The following is a 16,203-nucleotide window of genomic DNA, read 5'->3' on the forward strand; positions in this document are numbered from 1 at the left end:
TTGCCGGCGGGCAAAGTCAGGGTCCTACGCATTGTATAAGGTCCTGTATGCACTATGCATCATGCACATCCACATGGTATTCATTCTTCATGCGTTTAATCATCATCGAAGTCGGAGTCGCTCATCCATCCAGTCTCATACGACTCCCTAATCTCTCCCAACCCGTTGACCAACGCCTCCCTCTCATCCACCCCCGCAACCCGTCCCGCGAGCGTCTCCAGTCCTTTGAGCTTCTCTGCCGTCCGTGAGGAAGCTGTCAAGGCTGCAAGCACTTGCACCTTCTCCTTCGCCTGAGGAAGTGTAAACATGTTGCGTGGGAAGCTATCCAAGATGGGAAACGGCAGCGGTGCATGGAACCTATCATTCTGGTCAGCATCAGCATGGTGAAGAGGCTACAAGATCTCTGACCTCTGGAACATGGGCTCGGAATTGTACAGCCGTTGCCTGCGCACGGTACCCAGGTCCTCTTCTGACGACTGGTCTTTCCTCGTAGTGATGATGCCACGTGAGACTTGAAGCTGGTTGAAAATATGGGCTTTGTCGCTGTCCAGACCATCGTACGTGAAGTCCAACTCAAACTTTGCGTTGGACTTGGTGTCTTCCTTGTCTTCCGCTTGCTGGGCCTGTGTTGTAAAGCCTTGGTTCGGCCGCTCGGTATTCTCGTCCTCTGGCACAATCGTAGACTGGAGCTCGAATATCTTGTGAACGCCATCGTCTCCTGCCAGTGATGCCTCAAAATCGTGGTAAGGCCGAAGGCGAGTGGGCAACGTCACGCTCTCCAAAGCAGAGCTGATCAATGCTGATGTGTACCACTCGGAGTGAGGGTCGATGTGAATTGTGGACGGTATGCGACTAGGGGGGTCAATGATAGGCGTATACAGAGAAGCTTGTGGAGCTATAGCGTATATGGACCGAGATTTGTTCAAATTCCGCTTGAATTGTGTTTGCTACGGGAGTCAGCGATCGCCGTATGAACGCACAAGACTGGATGGAACTCACCCGATCAACCTTTCGGCCATTCTCTAAAGCCCAAACCCAGACTGCCTTCTTGCCATATTCATCCCGAATTCTGTCAACATACTTAGCAGCGAAGCCACCCCAAGCGTCATCTGAGCCGGTAAAGATCTGGATTGCGCGCATTTGATCGCACTCCTCTGCAAAGGGTCTCAGATCCCGATCCAGCAGATCGTGTTCCTTGTCGAGGTCGTTGAAAAGTTCCTCTCCAACGCCCCAATCCTCAAATGGCATGATCTTCGAGTTCAGCTCATATTCATTGAGCTGCACAATTGATCGCGGGTGGTAGAAGAGACGATTGTAGTCCGACCAATATCGGACCGTCTCGGAAGAAAGTGCTGGGGCGGGGAGGCCTGCATCCAGGTTCCTCTGATAGTCACTCTGAGGGATGGGAGTCTGTTGCTGTATTGTTTCTTTCCCGTCCCTACTCCATGATTGGATTAGAGACCCAAGGGCTACTACTGCGAATAGAAGAGGCCAGGCTTTCAAGCGAAGGGGTCGACTCACCACAGGCCTTGACCGGGGTTGGCATCTTCGGACAACTGGTAGAGAGCATTATATTTGCGCAGAGTGCCAAAACCCCCCTTCAAATCATAGATGACGGTTCGAGGGGTGAAGGTCTCCGAGCCATCTGCTGCGACACCGGGTCGGAAATGGACGTCATGGTCTACCGGTGACTCTTCATCTTCGTTGTATGTAAAATATGATTCCTAGATAGCACTTTAGCTGAAAACTAGCTGTGGACCAGTCACAGTCATAGCGTACTTGAAGGTTCCAAAAATGTGTGGCCAGATAATTTGCCCGTTGGCCGAGCTGCAACGTGATTATTTCATGCATATTCAAATCGAAGACACGCCGCAAATTCAATCGAGGCTAATTAGAACTCCGCGCTACTAAAATATAGTTGAACATTTGATAGCATCACATCTTCGAAGCACAGACCATCATCTGCTTAGCTAATCACTTCCTTTCAAGGCTAGACTCCCGCTTACCCAATGCAGCCAAGCGCATGTTGTCCCGAGCAACAGTCAGGTGATCGCGCGGTGGGCAACAAACAAGCCGGGAAAGAGTGGGTGCGTCACCGATAGGAGAAGATCAGTGGGTTCAATTTCGACGGGGAAATCTCCTTTCCTCTATCTGACTATCATCCGCTCTCGGATATGACTGTCATGTTTTAACCCGAAGGCGAACAGTCCTCGTCACCTTTACTTACTTTCCCCAAACATTACAGCACACAGGCTTTTCGCCATGGACTCTCCATTCTCGAGCCCGACGAAGGCCCTGAACCCCCTATCGCCCGAGCGGATGAATCAACAATTCACGCCTAACTCCCCATTAGCATCCAACATTCTCAACCTTCGAGGAACACACTCCAAAAATCTCTCTGATGTTCAATCCAAAGTCGCGTATCTCAATGGTCTGTCCTCTCGAGGAAACAGCCCTGCCCATGCTCCACAGCAACAATCTGCGAGTAATTCAGCAGCTTTACAGCGCGCCATCCTAGGACGCGAAGAGGCCGAATCTGCTTTAGCGCATGCAAATTCAGAACTCGCCGAAGCCCAGTCCCGTGAGCGTCGCATCAGTGAACGACTCGAATCACTGCTGGAGGAACTCCAAACCGCCAAGGAGCGACAGGCTCATGAGAGGACGGTGTTCGAGAAGGAAATCCGTAAGGCCCGGAAGGAGGCTTTCCGCGCTGGCTCAGTGGTCGTCAAGGTACAAGAGGACTTGAAGCATGCGAGAGCCGAGGCCAAGGCGTTCAAAGATGAGGCTCAGGTGGAGCGGCGCGCGAAGGAGCAGGCAAAACAAGAGGCATTCGAGCGTGCTTACGCTCTGGCCGGGCTCACCGAGGAGATGGAAGTTCTCAAAGAACAGCTCCGTGCCGCGGAGGCTAACATCAGGTCGCGAAGCCAGAAAGCACAAAACCTCAAGATCGGCCAACAAGACGCTGGACGGATGTCCCTGGTGGAAGGCGATCTCGCTCTACTACTAACCCCTACCCCTCGGAGACCTAAACGGGTAGCCGAGGATTCCGTCAACTCCCTCCTATCTCGTGCCACTAAACCATCGCCTGCACACGATACCCCTCCCAAGCGACAGAGACTATCGGACGTCACTCCCCGAGCGGAAGCTGAGGAAATTGCCCTTTCGGAAGCGCAACAAGATAAGATGGAAGAACTTGAGCGAATTCTGAAACACGAGCGCCAGCTCAGGACGAATGCCGAGGATTTGATCGAATTCCTCAGACTCGAGTGCCAATTTAAGCGCTGTTCTTGCCGGTTGACCGAGACGGAGGAATCCGATCATGTGCATGAAGCGGGAACAGTCGAGGGTGCCGAGCAGGAGCATGAAACCAAAGTGCAGGAACATGGAGACCATGTTGTCGCCCCGTCGCGCGACGAGAGTGAATCGCACACTCACCTTGGCGAGCCTGCTGGTTTCGCTGCGCAGGAAGACGTGATTGAGACTATCGACGAAGATGATGACTTGGAAGAAGCTCAGGAGATCGAGGAAGAGATAGTGGAGGATGCTGAAGACGATGATGACGATGAACTTCAAGAGGAGCCGATAATCACCTTTTCACCTGCGACCGGCACATTTCACACAATCCCATCGCCTATTCGGGGATCTCCGCGGAAACAGCTCCATGAAGCTGCGTTACGTTCGCCATTGGCAGAGGTCGAGGACGAAGTGGAAGCTCCAGCAGTGACCGGTAGTTCTGTTCCGAAATATAACCTTCACAGACATGAGACGCCGTATGATCACATCATGGATAACGAAGCCCCTGCCTTCACCTCTACCCCGGGGACTCACCGGTCTTCGATGGTTGTTGATGTTCCGTGGGACCCTGTGTTGCCCGTGGTACATGATGCTCCTCCCTCACATGGACACGATGACCTCAAGAAGATCCCTACACGAACCGACGAGTCCGCAAGCAATCGCTTCGCCGATGTCCCAGGCACGCCCATCAGCCGGGAGGAAGCCCTGGCTCAGATCCGAGCACGCAGAGGCAGGACCAACACGATGAAGCGCTCCATCAGCGCCGGCGAGAGTGCTCTACGCTCCGGCGGGATGGGCATCACCCCCGTGCGATCCGCCCGGCGCATCCCAGGCGTCCAAGTCCACCACGCAGAAGCACAAAGCGATGGCTCCATCCGCAATCGCCGCGATCTGAGTGCTCCTATCCGAATGTCGTACCACTAGTCAGTGGCTCAGAACAACTTTCACGCCATTCCCGTCTATCTCCCTCTCCCTTTCACATCCCTACCTCAAAACTCTTGGTTAATGACTCGAACTCTCTCTCTCACTCTCACTCTCTCTCTCTCATGATACCCCGGTACTCCGAGTGGCAATGGCGTTTATTTTGGGGGGAAGGAAGTTTCACCTCGGCTTTCATGATTTTTTTTGGGCTTCGATTTTGTATTTCTTGGTATAGATGGTGGCACATCCCAAAAGATCTTTGATGAATATTTCCCGGTGACTTTGTGTGTCCGACATATCATGAATCAGGTACTAATACGGCATAAGGATTACTATCCGTCTCTGCGCCCACTCTCACTCCCTCCTCTACAGTTAATTAGAGATCTCCTTTGTCCTGGCGTGTGTGTGATGTTTGCTTGGTTTCTGGTTTTCTCTCCACTTGGATACAGCATCTGTTCTCCCGATATTATGTGACTATTGGTGATACTTGGAACATAGCTTGTTACTTGTTATGAAGGTAGAGAAATATCGACGAATTTGAATGAAATCCTGCCGAGGTATTTGGGGTTTATTCTCGAGTAGAAGGTTTGAGAACGTAGACAGGGAGAAAGCATCCTGGATTGTAGACTATATGGCCTGCTGGTAATATATACGATGTCTTCTTCTGTGTGTGCATCAAAGATATTCCAGTAATGAACAGATGACGAATCAAAGAGAAGCAACAAGGAGTATCATAGTAGTAGTAGGTACAAGAAAACAGGCTGACTATAGGATGGAGATGCCACAGCATCTGATGCGCGCGCTGTCGACGTACGCCTTCCGGCCCCACCAGAGCATGACGAGCTCCTCGACGAAGACCCGGTCGGCGGCGCTCCACACGTCCAGGCCCATCTCGGTCAGGTCCTCGGATGTGATCTTGACGGGGCCGCTGTCCTCCTGCGTGCTGCCGCTGGAATGCTCGGTCGATTGCTGCGCGAGGAGTGGGCTGCGGGAGTCGTCTTCTTGGGTGGATTGGCGGCCGATGGCAAGGGAGGGGTCGGTGTCGTCCTCTGATACGTCGTCGGGGAGGAGATCGTCGTTGTCCTCGTCGTCCGGTAGGTTGCGACTGTCGTGGCGAGCAATCACGTCGGACAAGGTGATGAAGATTTGTGTGGTGAGACGACGGAAGTATGCGACGAGAGCAATTTCGGGGGGCTGTTGCGCTGACTCGTGGGGTTGAATGCTGCGACGGCCGACGGAGCCTGAGGGTGGACTGGGGAGGGTCTCGATGCTGGCGAGGAGGCGCGTGTCTTGCTCAATCTGATGCTCTTCCTCCTCTTCCTCTGTTAGACCGTCGCGCTTCTCGCCCGCCGAGGCCCACCAGATGAAGGAGGTATATGCCAGGCGTGCCCAAGAGAGGGGCTCGACGATCGGACTAGAAGAGTAAGTGGAGGCGGCGTCGGAATCGTCATCGGAGTCGGGTTGAGTTTCCTCGTTTTGGGAAACGTGGCGAAGACCCTTGCGGAGAGTATAGTAACGTCGCGCGTCCCGCTGGGTCGCCTTCAGGACGACGGAATGGGGTGTTTTACCCTTGGTGGGCTGGGTATGGAAAATCGAAACAGTGGGGAACACCTTCTCTGCAGCGTTCCTGGAATGTGGGGGCGGTAAGGTGACTAGAATATCGAAAAGTTCGGGCTTCATGCTTAAAACGCTGTCCGTGCTGCAAGCGATCCATGCTGAGTCACGGTCGGAATTAGGGGAGCCGCCCACGAAGGAGGAAAGGGAGGGGATATCATGGATGCCCACGTTGAACAAAGGACGCGGTCGGGGAGGAGGAAGTCCGTTTTGAGGAAGGAGTGGAAGGAGGGAATTAGGCAACGAGGCCAATAGCGACAAATCATATACTGCCCATAAACGTTAGCAGCAATAAGGGTGAAGGGGCGAACGAGCATACCATAACTGCAAGGAACATGGACTGGAGGCTCTGCCATGAAAAGGACCCGCTTGCGCAGCAGGGCCGCTCTGTACAGGGGAAATATGAGGGGACCAAATGAGTCGAGGAAATCTGGGAGGGAGGAAGCTGGGTGGAAGGGCGTCAGGGCCGGCCTGGGCGTTTCCAACATGATCGCGTCGCTGAACGCGCGACCCCGATGTATGCTATCGGTTCGGTCCCCGTGGGCTCTGAGACGGAAGCTGAGCGGAGACTCCAAAGGAGAATCGGGAGGCATAGCAGACAAGTCGCTTTCGCGAGTCTGATAAGCCTCCCAGTAGTCTGCTAGCGGCTGGGTATTGGACATGTCCTGGGCATAATCGCTACAGCGATCGCGGGGTGTCAGTTACATTGCGATACCCGCAAGTCGGCCCAGATCACACTCACTGTGCCAATTCCTTGAGCTTAGGCGCGTGTCTCCAGCTCTTTCCCAACCTCCCTGAGCTCAAGGGTACAAGGACTCCAATGGCGAACATCTTCGCATTGCGCTCTGCCTCCTCCGCAGGCCAGTTGACGAAGGCACTGATGCCAGCATATTGCTCGTGAACGAAGTACCTGGAAGAGACGAACATCCGTAAGCAAGCGTTCGGCATAGAAAATGCATGCAATCGCCAACATACACCAAGTCCTCTGATACATTGTGTAGGCCAGATGGCAGCGACTTGTATTCCACCGCTCCTTCAATATCAACTGATCGATCGGGTAAGCTCGGGCGGTCCTCATATGTTGTTACCACCACTCACCTCCAGGGGTCGTCCGTTTCCAGGAGATAACGTAGCTGTTAGGATTTTCAGTCGGTGCAAGCTCCTCGCGAGTAGTAAAGTCGACCACAGATGCTAGAAAGCACTTACCCAGCCTTAATGTCGAAACGAATGACGAAGAGGGCCGCAACGCCAGGCGGCGACTCGACCGCAACGGTGCGGGGCACATCCAGACCCAAGGGCTTCCTTCTAAACGGACCAGGGGCCATTGTAGGATTATATGTGAAAGGGTGAAGAAGAGAAAAGGTAGAAGAGAGTGACAGTCTCCATGGGATGGGTGTCCAGGAGGGCGACCGGGGAAGAAGGTCACAGCAGAAGCTAGTTGTCGCGTCGTCGCAGCAGTTGGAGACGGAGTCGGTCGGCAAGTAACAGTAAGTACCGCAGTGGGAGTAGGCGTGGAGATGTCGTGGCCTGAGGTTATCAATCTAGCCGGAGTCGGCTAGCGGCTCATCCCGTGGCTACCTAACTTGATCAGGACATGTCGATGATGATCATCTATAAGGAGAGGCTCAAAAAACAAATTCAACAATGGAGAGAAGTAATGATGCACGCATCTGGGACAATGATCTTATGAGGAGAGATAGCCGAAATCAATCGGAGATTCGAGATTTTAACTGACCAGCATGACCTCATGAAACATGCCAATGTTGTGAAATATCCAACCTACTAGAAACTCCGTACGATGTAAAGCGTGGCTCAAATGGCAGCTCGAATATATATCTTCCGCTGGGAATGCGATCTCGCAGATCCAAGCTGTTCTCAGTCGGCAAAACTTATGGAGAAACCCCCACAGAGTTTTCACAGCAATTGCACACGATTGAAGAACAAGTCATCATGGCACTTCAGACTCCCTCCCATCCTTTCTACCCCATCGATGCGATCATTGAGGACTACGCGCCCAATGAAGCTCCTCTGCTCACTATCTTAACTACTGCAAGTCTTGGTGCGACGGCTCTCCTGGGTACAACTTGGCTACTGACCGGCTTCAAACGACCCCAAATAACAACGGTAGATCGGATTGCCATCCTGTGGTTTGTGCTCTGTAAGGCTCCTGTCGCTTCCTAACAGCAGCCACTGGCTTGATGATCGAAGTCCCGGCGCGCGCGCTAACATGTAAACAAAACACCGGCAGCCGGAAGCATCCACTGCTTCTTTGAAGGATACTTCATGATCCATCATGACCGCATGGCATCCGCACAAGACTTCTTCGGGCAGCTCTGGAAAGAATATGCCCTGTCTGATTCCCGGTACATGACCTCCGACACGCTTGTGCTTTGCATGGAGACTATTACTGTGGTAAGTCTCTTCCTCAGTGCTTGGCGGGGATAGCACGCTTGTGAGTCGCACGGTGGCTAAAGGTCGAGCGAATGGCCCTTATCGTAGCTTGTCTGGGGTCCCTTGTGCTTTTTGGTGGCATATTTCATTGCGACTCAACACTCCCTGCGCCATCCGTTCCAGATCGTTGTCTGCATGAGCCACCTCTACGGCGATAGCCTGTACTATGCCACCAGCTTATTCGATCATTATGTGCATGGAATCGCCTACTGCCGTCCCGAAGCCCTCTATTTTTGGGTCTATTACTTCTTCATGAACTTCATCTGGATTGTGGTTCCCTTCTGTAAGTCGACATTGTGAATGTGAGGTCGCCCGGTAGGCGCTTACAAAAATAGACTACCTCTACCAGAGTATGCGGACGATCTCAGCGGCCTTTAAGACCATGGGAGAGAGATCTATGCAGCAAAAGGCGCGATAAATCCCAAGAGTATGATGTCATCGAATCCCGGGCGGTTTGAGACGAGGGGAAAATGGAGACGGCGAGCCTCGACTAGTCCTGATTACTGCCCGGGTGGTCTAGGCTAGGCAGACGATGAGGCCCTTTTCCGCGTGGGATCAACATTCCGGCCGGGGATCGGACATGCCATCATCATTGTTCAGATTGAGGGGGCATCTTTCATCGATCTCTCGCCCACGTCGTGCCGGTGTTGACAGCACAGTCAAGCCCGGGAAAACAAATTAGCAGAGATTGCATGACAACGCAGACCGCAAAGCAATCAATAGTCAGGAATGATCAATAGTGCGCCCAGCTAGGACGCAGTGCGGTGTCTTTATCCCTCTTGGCCCACTCTGACGCGTAGACTCCGTAGTGGACCGTCCCAGGCATCCTGATTCTTGCTTGTTCGCTGTCCAGGCAGCTTATGGCCGATTGCCTAGTTGGGGACGTGGAGAGAGAGGAGCTTGGCCTTCTATCCTGGCACGTCCGTCGATCAGTTGGGGTTGGCAGCAGGGGGGAGATGAGCGAACCGTGGAAAGAGATAATCGTAGGAAGAGAAATCCCATGCGCTCGGTCAGGAGGACTTCAAGTAGGAAAAGAATCTCGTAGGATATACTTCGTGGCGTCCGTGCAGGGCGCTGGGACCGGGAAGGGAAGGGAGGGAAAGAAAAGAAAGAAAGAAAGAAAGAAAGAAAGAAAGAAAGAAAGACTGGGGCCAGGCGTGGGACAGAACCACTGTAGGTACAGTACATGTATGTAGAATGTAGATATCATTTGACCGTACAGCAGAGTAAGCCAGAATCCCATGGTATTAAAGGATGACCAGTCCCGTCCTCGTGCGTGCGTACCTGATGGATGACGGACGAACCACCGGTCGCAGAAAAGCATAGCAGCAGAACACAACACCCGGCTTATCCAGCCTGACGAGAATCAATCAACTTAGTTATATTCATGTATTGTCTGCTTCTCGTTGGCTGGATCCAGCGACTGATTGGCTCGGATTGGGCGCCAGTGTGATCGGACAAAGTAAGTCATCTGAATGGTGGTTTGTTCGTCGTTGTGCTTCGGTTTCCCGGGCAGCCTGTGGTTTTTGCAGGTGTTGCTAAAGTATCGATAGTGTATACTCAGTACTCTGCCTTCATCGAGTCTCTCACTCCAGTTGCCAATCTTCAAACTCCACTTTCCTATTCTTCCCCTCCCCTCCCCTCATTCCTCCCTTTTCTTTTTTTTTTGTCTTGCTTCTACTGCTCGACCACCACGGATTGGGTTGGATGTTTGAATGAGAAGTCGAAGCAGGCAATTGACTGATCATCAACATAGTCATCTTCAAACTCAATTTAGTCAATCAGTGGCTGTTTATCGTCGTGGTTATTGTCCGCCCGGTGAAGAACCGCAACAAAGACCCGATCTGCTTTTGACCGCTTGTTTTCGCGCTCGCCTGCTTTTCGTCCTTCCCTGGTGGAATGTTCGAATGTTCGCTTCTATCTCTTTCGATTCGGCTTTCTTTCGTCGAGTCTTCCCATATCCCTCCATTCATTTATTCCCTGCAACCCCCCGTTGTTGTCCGCTAGGGTATGCATGAGCTGTTGTGCCGATCTTAACTTGTGAGTTCCTCCTCCCCCCCCCCCGTAAACAAACATCAAGTGACGTCGGCGGGTTGCCGTCGCTCATGTTTTCACTCCCCGACCTTCCTACCTACTCAATGACTGCAGGCACAGCTCCAATGGAGAATCTACTCCGTCACTTGCTAACGGATGAGCGCGATTGTAGATTCCCATGCCATCGCCTGTCAACCCGCCGCGTCCCTCCAACCGCGGGGGAGCCGCCAAAGTGTCGCCCACGAAATCAAAATCCCTCGATATCGGTCGGCCTTTGGGGATCTACGATACGAACTCCGTGCGAGAGAAGGTGCGCAAATGGCAGCAGCAAGGCGGCGGGGTCATCACCGCCACCGACGCAGTCTACTACGAGGACGAGGAGGAGAACAATCCCGCCGCCGAATCCAAGCCCAAACCGGCCAATGATAAACCTCCCGCCAGCTCCAATGGTTCCGCAGTCTCCAGGATGCGAAGTCAAAGCACTCCGCGAAAACGAGTAATCAGCGACGAGCACTGGAAGCTGAACCGCATGCCCACGCAGACCCAGGCTTCCAAGCTACCACCCCCCAAGCGCATTTCCGAGTACACGACAAATGATGCATTGCGGTCGCCACGCAAAGCGGGGAAGGACGAGGATGGGGGGTCGCCGCCAACATCGCGAAGTCGCGAACGCGACCGATCGACGGACCTCGCGACGAGGGAGCGGAGGAAGTCCCGTGCGTCGCGGGATGTGGAGACAATACCTGAGAACCGGGCGGAAGAGGAGATTGCGTCGTACAATGGATCCGCCAAATCGACCTCGCTACCGTCGACGGAGAAAGGTCATACTCGTGCGAAGTCTGAGCAGCCGCAGAGTACCAAGTACAAGGATGCCCCGCCAGATGACGACTCAGAATGGGCGACGAGCGAGGCAGATTTCTCAGAGCTGTCCAGACGCCGGGCAAGAGGTCCCAATCCGGCACCGAAAGGTCCTTCCCCGAAAGGCCCTGGCCTCAATGCCCTCAAGAGCCGTACGGCCGTGAAGCCACCTAAAGGGGGCATCTTCGGGCATATGTTAGACGCATCAAGAGAGATCTTCGCCAAACCTGAGCCTCCTAAACCAGCGCCAGTCCGGGGCGCCAAAATCCAAGCCTGGCTGTCTAACACCACCGAACCCTTCATGGAAGGGATCGAATCGGATGTGGAGATTCCAGCGCCCCTGAAGATGCGGTCTGGTAACAACAAATCGACCACAAAATCCGAGCAATCCCACGCTAGCGATGGGGAACACTCCATGGATAGTGACACGCCCCGCAAAGATGCGGCTTCACGGCGAAGGAGGAGAGATGGAAGCTCTCCGGCAAGCGACCGAGCCAAATCGATACAGGAATCAGCTGCCAGCTCGGGATCGCAAAGAGATGGTAGTGCTTCCTCTTCGAAGAAAAAGCAAAATGAAAGCACAGGCAGTCGTCCGTCCTCTAGAGGCAAAGAGCTCCCCATCCGAGAGCGCCCCCATGATGTGAAGGATGTGGTGTCTGAAGCTGGAACGCAGCCGCTATCAGAAGGCTCGGAAGTGTCTGGCAACAATGCGCCTGTACCGCTCGGGCGCACGAAACCATTCCCTACCACCGGCGCACATCCTCTATCAACAATCGCATCTGTCGAGTCAATGAGCAAAGGAGCTAATTCGGCGGCGCCATCGGTTCCGCAAGCACAGGATTCACCAGCCCAGGCGAAGGAAGAAGATGAAGAGCGGGACTCATTTGACCCTAACTCACTCCCTGTAGTTTCGTCCCAGCTAAAACGACGACTTACTACCCATGACGATTTGATCTCCGTGTTGTCCGCCCCTAATAGCAGGAGCAGGAGCCTTCGCTCTGCGAGGAGCTTGAAGACGAAGAATCGCGTGGTCTCCGAGACTATTCCAGACATACTCAAGGAGCTGTCTGCCGACGAAGCGAAGTATATGCGTGAGCTGAAGACTTTGGTCGGCGGTGTGATTCCTGTCCTCCTGACTTGTGTGCTTTCACGGTCTGATTCTGCAATCGCAGCTGGTCTCTTCCGACCTTCCACCGATCCCAAAGATGAGGTGAATTTCAGCAAGCCCATTGTGGATATGGGTGTCGCCATCGAGCGTTTGAAGACCTTGCACAAGCGGATCCCCGAAGATAGCGTAGATGCGCTACTCAACTGGGCGCAGGGGGCGCAGAGGGTATACCGCGAGTATCTCAAGGCGTGGAGATTGGGATTCAAGGACGTTATTGTGAATCTGGCGCCCTTGGAGGAAGGAGAAGGGGGCGATAACGCTGACACCAAGAGTTTGGATGAGGGTATGGCAAGAGACGAAAATGGAGATGTGGTGGATAGTGATGGCGAGAAGGTCGATGTTGCCTACCTCTTGAAGCGACCTCTGGTACGCTTGAAATACCTTGCCAAGACATTTAAGGGGATTAAGACGATACAACCGTCCCCCAAAGCGGAGGAAATTGCCTCGGCTTATCAGACTTTGGTGACAGAAGCGCGCCGTCGTGCGAGGGAGGAGAGAGCCAGACTTGAAGATGAATCTGCCGCCACCATCGATGCGACGCGCGCGCGCGATCCTGCAACGCTGGGTGCCTTGACCGAGGTTACCGTGGACAGGTCTCGACGAGTTCGAGCCCGCGATTTCTTTAACCTATCTCTTTACCATTCCAGTGGGCAGGTGATCGACTGTCGTGCAGAATTCCTTTTGAGAGATGCATCCCCGCAAAACAAAAGCGAAGGTGACCTGCTTATTTGTGAGATCGATCATACGGATCGCTGGCTACTATTTCCTCCCATACCGCTGGGATGTGTCTCTGCTCGGAACGGGGATGCCAAGGGGGAGATTGTCGTCATGTTGCGAAGTGCTCCGGGGCAAGAGAGAGCATGGCAGGAGCTCCTCATTCTCCAAATTGACGAGGAGGAAATCGGGAATGAATGGGTGCAGATGCTGGGTTTGGTTCCTGTCCCACCGGCCATCTGCCGTACCCAGAGCTTCATCGACCGAGCGAAGCAACGGCAACGAGCACAGACAATATCCTCCTCGACTGAAGCTTCTCAGGCACAGAGAGCGCCTCCAAGTCCTACAAACGTCAACATTCCGATCGGAGAAAAGGCCGACAGTCGGGCTAAGCGTCGATCTCTGACTCCTCGAGATCAATTCTCTGATCCAAGCACTGTCGGTTCTTCATGGGCCAACGATTCATATACATCATTGCATAGCGCAATCACGCGAGAGTCGGATTATGCTACGGGAGACGGAGAGGGTGCTTCGAAGTCTTCGTCTCGATCTCAGCCTATTCTTCATGCCAGAGAACCGCGCAAGAGCTTCACGAGCGATGACAGACCTCACGGGCTCAAACGATCCAAGGCCAAGAGGGTTTCGCGTTACGGTGAAAGTAGCCCAACCACTCCTACGGAGCCAACCCCAGACAAGGGGAAGGCCCGGGAACCCGAAGAAACCAAACGTCCCGAGGAAAGAAAGGCCAAAGAACAAGCTCCCCCTCAAAGGCCGTCTATGCCTGATAGAAGGCTGTCCTCCGTGCCATCGATGGACCTTCCCGTGATCCCCAAGCTCCGAAGAGGCAGTAGTCAGACCTACATCTCAGAGTCATTTGCATCCACGTCGGATGACGAATATTCTGCCATCGAGTCTGCCTACTTTACTGAGACCCCAACGAGGGACCAGGGTGGCTCTCGAGCGAATTCCGACTCGGACCAGGAGGAACCTCCCGCACCACCACCGCATTCACGCTCACCAAGTTCGACCGGCTCGAACCTTTCCAATGCCCCGGTTTTAAGTCCAAGCAATGTGCGCCTAAAGCGTCGCGGCTCTTCGCCTTTGAAGCATGAATACGAGCCGTCCACTGCTTCGGACTCTTACTCAGATTCTGACACGTCAACTGTGCGGCGCTATGACATGCAGTCGGGGTCAGAATACTCGGCAACGGACAGCTCCGACGACGATACAGAAGATGAACTCGCGTCTTTGCCAGCGCGCCATCTTTCCAAGTCCCATGCGCAGGAATCCGTCATGACCTCTGCCAGCAGCTCCTTGTCATTGACGAATGCAGCATCCGAGGGCGGATATAGGTCTGTTCCGTCGCAGCCCGCCAAGTCGTCTGCTGCCATCGCTGCCGTCTTTGCCTGGTCCGATAAGGGCTGCTGGGAAAGTATATTCCCCGACGAATGTAAGGTTATCGTTAGCCCAGGGCTGATCGAGGCGTACAATATGAGCGACGCTCCCATGGGGATGGAAGACGAGGCCACACTGAAGAAACTCCGCCCGCTTGTTGCGCTTGAGCTTACCCCCCTTGTTCCTATCCGACGTGGTACAGCCATCGACATCAGCATCCGCTCTCCACCCACCCAACGATCCAAGATCAACTGGAGTAATAACATCATGTTCCGCTCGCGCAATGCAGATGAATGCGAAGTTCTGTACGGGCTCATCAACCACGCGCGCATCAACAACCCCACCTACATCGCTCTGCAGAACGCCAGAGGGCCGTATGCCGACCAGCCCCTTCCAGAAGAAGCCCCCAGTCGAAGCGGCGGCCTCTTCGGTTGGCCGCGACGCAGGAGAAGCTATCGTGCATCCACCTCCCCACGATCGCAGGCCGACAACTCCGACAGCAGCGTGGGCACCGTGAGCAGCGCCTTCTCGGCTCTCAAGCGCTTTGGCGCCGGAAGCAAGATGTTCAACATCTCCCGGTCCTCTCTGACATCTCGTAATGGCCAGAAAGAGGACAGTCTGTACTCCGAATCTCTCGGCTCCAACGCATCCCCGTCATCCGGCATCGGCCGCATTGCAGCGGCCATCAAGGGCGTCGACGGGATCGGCCTGTCCAACGCCAAGATCCGGCTCTACATGCGCGAGACGCAGTCCAAATGGCGCGACATGGGAGCCGCCCGACTGACCATCATGCCGGCGCCCCCGGAGCCTCGCGACGCCAGCAGAAGCGAATCCAACACATTCTCCGATGGCATGGACGGCAGTCCCCCCGGATCGGGCTCCGCTTCCCCGCGTCGCGCCACGGAACCAGAGAAACGCATCCTCATCCGCGGCAAGACCCGCGGCGAGGTGCTGCTGGATGTCTGTCTGGGCGAGAGCTGCTTCGAGCGGGTCGCGCGGACCGGCATCGCCGTCTCGGTCTGGGAGGAGACCGAGGGCGGCGCCATGCCCAAGAAGGGCGGCGTCATGGTGGGCTTCTCGCGGATCTACATGATCCAGATGAAGAGTGAGGCCGAAGCCGCGTACACGTTCGGACTAGTTGGGAAGTCCAAGTATTAACCAGAGGTCTTTTTAGCCTTTGACGTTCGATGTTTCCCCTCTCCCCTCCTTTTTTTTCCCTTCGTTCATGAGATCAAGATACCTCAAGCCAGCTATCTATCTATCTACTACCTTTCTATTTACACTCAGTTTACGAAGAGCATGTCCAGCGTGATTTTTACCCCCATGTTTTAACTTTGTCTCTGCCTACACTTGTTCCGTGTTGCTTTGCTTACTGCTAAATATCTTCTGCGCATACCCATACCCCATTCGTACCCCATCTGTTCATAACTATTACTTTCCACCGTACACAAGTCAATGAGATCATAGTGTCTGTGTCTACGAACTACAAGAGATGTATCCTAGATCCGTAGACGCGAAGTAACTGATCCTGGATTCAACCTGCATGCTATGGTCATTGTGACCACCCCAAGCAGCAAGAAGAACCAACAAAGCACTACAATCCCTCAGAAGAGCAAAGAGAAAGCCATGATCTCTATACTCTATATTATGGAAACCCTATATGTATATACATACCATAATCGTGATCCCCGAAATTCATTAGACCCCGCACCCATCCATCCACCCATTCCATCAAACGCATATCAAATACATAC

At 53.8% G+C, this 16,203-nt stretch overlaps 5 protein-coding genes across 5 annotated transcripts; 3 read left to right on the plus strand and 2 right to left on the minus strand.

Moving 5' to 3' along the window:
• Nucleotides 1-92: 92 nt before the first annotated feature.
• Nucleotides 93-1,902, minus strand: BO97DRAFT_439682 (misato family protein; the record flags this gene model as incomplete). Its single annotated transcript, XM_025698003.1, has 5 exons — nucleotides 1,780-1,902; nucleotides 1,522-1,724; nucleotides 1,000-1,438; nucleotides 409-947; nucleotides 93-357 (listed from the first exon to the last, which is right to left on the minus strand). The coding sequence occupies exons 1-5, from the start codon at nucleotides 1,849-1,851 to the stop codon at nucleotides 96-98; spliced, it is 1,515 nt and encodes a 504-aa protein (XP_025555860.1). The 5' UTR covers nucleotides 1,852-1,902.
• A 301-nt stretch (nucleotides 1,903-2,203) lies between these two features.
• Nucleotides 2,204-4,679, plus strand: BO97DRAFT_402361 (uncharacterized protein). Its single transcript, XM_025694483.1, has one exon. It carries the CDS (start codon nucleotides 2,263-2,265, stop codon nucleotides 4,216-4,218), a length of 1,956 nt encoding a protein of 651 aa, XP_025555861.1. The 5' UTR covers nucleotides 2,204-2,262; the 3' UTR covers nucleotides 4,219-4,679.
• A 151-nt stretch (nucleotides 4,680-4,830) lies between these two features.
• On the minus strand, nucleotides 4,831-7,282 carry BO97DRAFT_467318 (uncharacterized protein). The gene is made up of 6 exons (XM_025699641.1): nucleotides 7,036-7,282; nucleotides 6,928-6,962; nucleotides 6,805-6,874; nucleotides 6,572-6,739; nucleotides 6,149-6,507; nucleotides 4,831-6,098 (listed from the first exon to the last, which is right to left on the minus strand). Exons 1-6 carry the CDS (start codon nucleotides 7,152-7,154, stop codon nucleotides 4,981-4,983), a joined length of 1,869 nt encoding a protein of 622 aa, XP_025555862.1. The 5' UTR covers nucleotides 7,155-7,282; the 3' UTR covers nucleotides 4,831-4,980.
• Nucleotides 7,283-7,508: 226 nt separating this feature from the next.
• On the plus strand, nucleotides 7,509-8,919 carry BO97DRAFT_73656 (EXPERA domain-containing protein). The gene is made up of 4 exons (XM_025701031.1): nucleotides 7,509-7,987; nucleotides 8,078-8,241; nucleotides 8,329-8,563; nucleotides 8,616-8,919. The coding sequence occupies exons 1-4, from the start codon at nucleotides 7,678-7,680 to the stop codon at nucleotides 8,696-8,698; spliced, it is 792 nt and encodes a 263-aa protein (XP_025555863.1). The 5' UTR covers nucleotides 7,509-7,677; the 3' UTR covers nucleotides 8,699-8,919.
• A 1,256-nt stretch (nucleotides 8,920-10,175) lies between these two features.
• BO97DRAFT_73697 (uncharacterized protein) lies at nucleotides 10,176-15,940 on the plus strand. Its single transcript, XM_025701032.1, has 2 exons — nucleotides 10,176-10,320; nucleotides 10,487-15,940. The coding sequence occupies exon 2, from the start codon at nucleotides 10,493-10,495 to the stop codon at nucleotides 15,605-15,607; it is 5,115 nt and encodes a 1,704-aa protein (XP_025555864.1). The 5' UTR covers nucleotides 10,176-10,320; nucleotides 10,487-10,492; the 3' UTR covers nucleotides 15,608-15,940.
• Nucleotides 15,941-16,203: the final 263 nt, after the last annotated feature.

Source organism: Aspergillus homomorphus (assembly GCF_003184865.1).
Source record: "Aspergillus homomorphus CBS 101889 unplaced genomic scaffold BO97scaffold_2, whole genome shotgun sequence".
NCBI classification, from domain to species: Eukaryota; Fungi; Ascomycota; class Eurotiomycetes; order Eurotiales; family Aspergillaceae; genus Aspergillus; species Aspergillus homomorphus.

Excerpts from the sequence above, each read along its gene's own strand:
- BO97DRAFT_402361 (XM_025694483.1), top strand. The coding sequence starts at position 2,263 with ATGGACTCTCCATTCTCGAGCCCGACGAAGGCCCTGAACCCCCTATCG.
- BO97DRAFT_467318 (XM_025699641.1), bottom strand. The coding sequence starts at position 7,154 with ATGGCCCCTGGTCCGTTTAGAAGGAAGCCCTTGGGTCTGGATGTGCCC. Across the intron at positions 6,963-7,035 it reads CGTTTCGACATTAAGGCTGG|CTACGTTATCTCCTGGAAAC; the intron begins GTAAGTGCTTTC and ends AAATCCTAACAG. Across the intron at positions 6,740-6,804 it reads AATGTATCAGAGGACTTGGT|GTACTTCGTTCACGAGCAAT; the intron begins GTATGTTGGCGA and ends CGTCTCTTCCAG.
- BO97DRAFT_73656 (XM_025701031.1), top strand. The coding sequence starts at position 7,678 with ATGCGATCTCGCAGATCCAAGCTGTTCTCAGTCGGCAAAACTTATGGA. Across the intron at positions 8,242-8,328 it reads GCATGGAGACTATTACTGTG|CTTGTCTGGGGTCCCTTGTG; the intron begins GTAAGTCTCTTC and ends CCCTTATCGTAG. Across the intron at positions 8,564-8,615 it reads CTGGATTGTGGTTCCCTTCT|ACTACCTCTACCAGAGTATG; the intron begins GTAAGTCGACAT and ends TTACAAAAATAG.
- BO97DRAFT_73697 (XM_025701032.1), top strand. The coding sequence starts at position 10,493 with ATGCCATCGCCTGTCAACCCGCCGCGTCCCTCCAACCGCGGGGGAGCC.